Here is a 3,964-nt window from a genome sequence, read left to right as displayed (position 1 = left end):
AAGGTCCATAAATAGCAACACCCTAGAAATCCCAGGCCCTAAAGAAGTCAAATTAGCCTCAACCAGTGCCAGGGCCTTTTCAACACTGGCTCTAGCCTGGTGGAAGACTCTGTCACATGAGACCCTGCAGGATCTGATTTCTTTCTGCAGGGCCTGTAAGACAGAGTCGTTCCGCCTGGCCTTTGGCTTGGAATCAAATTGATCCCCTCCCCCTCTTTCCTTTCTCCTTCTGTGATGGAACTCCTATTTGGGGACTTCCCTGGCTTTTTTCTGGCCCACGTAGGACCAGTCTGGATAGTTCGCCTTGGTGAAGACATGACGTTTTCATCTGCAAAAAACGTTTTTGAGTTTCTACTGAAATGAGGCTGCATTTTAATGTTGTATTTTAATCTTGTTTTTAAGTTGTATTTTAATCAATTGTTTTTTTACCTGGTGTTAGCCACCCTGAGCCCCTTGGCTGGGGAGGGCGGGATATAAATAAAATTAGTATTATTATTTATTCCTATTAACATTTCAATCCCACTTCATCTTTCAAGTAGTTTCAAGTAGTTTGAAGTGCACGGCTCTCCCTCTTTTCCTTAAAATTACCCTGAGAGATGGGAGAGGCTGAGAGAATGAATTGCCCAATGGCACCAAGTCTACTCTTTAAGTTGTAGTCCAACACGCTATAAAATCTAAGGTCCAGAAATTACTACTTATAATGCTGTGGTCAAGAGAGTAAAAGACCCAACTTAAGAGTGGTGGAACAGGGTTCAGGAAGTCAGAAGAACATACTGACATAAAGTTGTAAAACCCACTGCCAGCCCCCCACCCTGATTTCAACCCAGGCATGGGGAGCATCTGGTGAAATCAGAGTCGCTAGGGGAGCATATATTCACCATCCTGTTCTACATGCAAGCCCTGGTCAGCTCAGTCTGTGCGCATACACAACATGCCGGGTGGCAAAGAGCACACAGGCACAGCAAATACAAGGTCCTGTTTTCCAGAAACTACTGTATTATATTCGGTAACAGAGCAGGGAGAGAGATTGGGTGGGATACAGATCAGTTCTTCTCCACTGCCAGACCTCTGGTTTGGGTGGCTACACATGGATGGATAAAACATTGGCTGCTATTTTTAAGTCGCTGGAAATTCTTTCTTCCCCACATCCTGGCAGCACATATTTGAAGGGTGTTTATCCTTCAACAATGCACAGCAACAGCACCATCTAGTGACCCTCTCCTTGCCTATGGTGTGCATTTAAAGATTGCACATGCAATTCTCCTGGCCTGGTGTCATCAGACTAAGGCTCAAGTTATTTACTAGGTCACCTGAATGCTGCTTCTTGTGTGTCATCATGGAAGACATCACACAGGTCACAATTAACTGGACTGTCTTGGGAACAAAACAGGCTCAGGAAACCAGCAATCCATGTGCATTTAGACTAGGCAGGTCGCAATATAGCTTTATTGCCTCCCCTTCTTGCAGCTTGAGACAGGCAGGGCCAAGAGAGAGACTTGCGCAGGGCTTCTTCCTTGAGCAAGAAATTGAACCCGGGTGCCTCTGGCCCCAAGCCAGCACACCAGCCTGGGGAATACATTGGCTCAATAGCTGGTCTTAAACTGAGGTAAGCTTGGACTACTGCAATGCAATCTATGTGGGGCTACCTTTGAAGGTGACTTAGAAACTGCAACTAATCCAGAATGCGACAGCTAGACTGGTGACTGGGAGTGGCCGCTGAGACCACATAACACCTGTCCTGAAAGACCTACATTGGCTCCTGGTACATTTTCAAGCACAATTCCAAGTGTTGGTGCTGACTTTTAAAGCCCTAGATGGCCCCGACCCAGTATACCTGAAGGAGCATCTCCACCCCCATTGTTCTGCCTGGACACTGAGGTCCAGCTCCGAGGGCCTTCTGGCTGTTCCCTCCCTGTGAGAAGCCAACCAGGCAGAGGGCCTTCTCGGTGGTGGTGCCTGCCCTGTGGAATGCCCTCCCATCAGATGTCAAGGAAATAAACAACTATCTGATTTTTAGAAGGAAGCCCTGTATCGGGAAATTTTAAATGTGTGATGTTTTATATTTTTTATGTTCTGTAAGCCACCCAGAGTGGATAGGGAAACCCTGCCAGATGGGCAGGGTAGAAATAATAAAATTATTTAGTACACACAGCCCATCTGTCATGGATGCTTTGGCTGAGATTCCTGCATTGCAGGGGGTTGGACTAGATGACCGTGGGGTCCCTTACAGCTCTATGATTCTACGATAATAATGGTAAACAGAAAATGGAAGCTGCAGATAAGATCACAGACATAAGGAGAGCTCTGTTAGGATTCCATGGTGGTAATAAGGGGGGATACTTTTTGTCCCAGAAGGCGGCATTCAGTGATACTGAACCTCTAAACTTGGGAGACTCAGCTCTAACGGCTCCTTGCCACTGACCTTCACCCCTCCTATTTCACGACTCTGGCCAATTCTCTTTTAGAGACATGTCACCGATTGTTCATCACCGCATCTTGTGGCAGTGAGTTCCGCGAACGAGCTACGGTTGAGGCAGAGATCAGTAATCGAAGGCAACCCTTCAAAAAGTGTTGGGCGCGCGGGGGTGGGGAAACGATCGGGTTGCTTTTGGTTTTTATTATTATGCATTTTGCGTTTTTATGTTGTGACCACCCTGAGACCTGCGGGTATAGGGCGGCATACACATTTAATAATGATGATGATAAAGTCAAACCATACGCGCCCACACAGCCACCAGAACTGTGCACCACCTCAATATTCTATTTTATCCATCATTTCAAATCCAGGCGCGTGTGCCAAGAGATGTATGCGTGTCTTTTCTCGGTGCCCGCCCCCCGGCAAGGCGTTTCCCGAAAGCTCTCCCGGAGACGCAGCTCCTTCCCTTCAGCGCCGCGAAGCTTCCCCGGCCGGATTTCTGCCTGCGAGGCTGCCTTGGAAAGGCCACCGCCGAGGGCGCGCCCCAAACCAAGCTTTATTTTTTGGGGGGTTGTCGGCCTGCCTCCCTCCCTCCCTCTTGGTCTCCCCTTCTTCCCCGCCTCCTCGCACAGGCTCAGTCTGTTCCGGCCGCCGCCTCGCAGCGCCCCCGCGCAAGGAGGAGCCGCCGCCGCCGCCGCCGCCACCGCGCCGAGCAAGAGCGCTCTCCCAGCGGCGAGGGGCGGTTGGTGGTTGTTTTCGCGGCCTCCATTTTAGGCGTCGCTGCAAGGCCCCGGGCGGCGGGGGAGGGAGGCTCCCCGGGCGACGTGGAGGCCCCGGCCTTGTTGTGACGCCGCGCTCCCGCGTCTCCCCGGCGAGGCTTGGGCCGGGTCTGGGCGGCGACGGAGATGGGCGCACGGGGCCTCTGGGCCGGCACTCGCGCACCGCTCGGGCGCCGCTCTTCCTCCTGAGCCTCGCTTCTCGCCTGCCTGCCCGCCTTCCTCGTCGCCGCCCGGGCCGCTCGCCCCCATGGAGACCCCCGCGGCGGGGCCGCCCCCCGTCACGCTCATCATCAAAGCCCCCAACCAGAAGTACACCGACCAGACCATCCGCTGCTTCCTCGACTGGACCGTGGGCAGGCTCAAGGGACACCTCTCCAAGGTGTACCCCAGCAAGCCGGTGAGACCCCCAACCACCAGACCTCCCCCCCCAACAAAAAAACAACAACCCCCCCACCACCCCACGAGCGCAAACAACACTCTTTCCCCCCAGGCGGCTCCTCCTTTCCGTGTCCAAGTTGCCGGCCTTTCGAAATACTGTTTTCCAACCCGGCTGGGGCTGTGTGCCCAAGCTGCGTTTTTACGCAGAGAGAAAGGAGAGCTCCAGTGTCGATTAAGGACCGGCTCCGGGTGAGAGCGGCTTGGAAATGGAACCTCTCCTCCCTCCTCGGCTTTGTTTTTTGGAGCTGCTGTTTTTCTTCAAGCAGCAGCTCCAGGCTGTGGAAGGCTTTTGTCTCCCTCCCCACGTCGCCTTGTGTGCGGGGAAAGGCAT

At 52.6% G+C, this 3,964-nt stretch overlaps 1 protein-coding gene across 1 annotated transcript in view; it reads left to right on the top strand.

Annotated features, from left to right (window-relative positions):
- Window positions 1-2,761: 2,761 nt before the first annotated feature.
- HERPUD2 (HERPUD family member 2) overlaps window positions 2,762-3,964 on the top strand; it is a 19,839-nt gene continuing 18,636 nt past the window's right edge. Inside the window, exon 1 of the mRNA XM_083706379.1 lies at window positions 2,762-3,592. Coding sequence (XP_083562505.1) covers window positions 3,443-3,592 — 150 coding nt within the window. The 5' untranslated portion in view covers window positions 2,762-3,442. The remainder of the gene's footprint in view (window positions 3,593-3,964) is intronic.

The sequence above is a fragment of the Podarcis gaigeae genome, assembly GCF_964106915.1.
Source record: "Podarcis gaigeae genome assembly, chromosome: 12".
Taxonomy (NCBI): Eukaryota; Metazoa; Chordata; class Lepidosauria; order Squamata; family Lacertidae; genus Podarcis; species Podarcis gaigeae.
The sequence above is the reverse complement of the archived record's forward strand: the minus strand, read 5'-3'. Positions and strand labels throughout refer to the sequence as shown.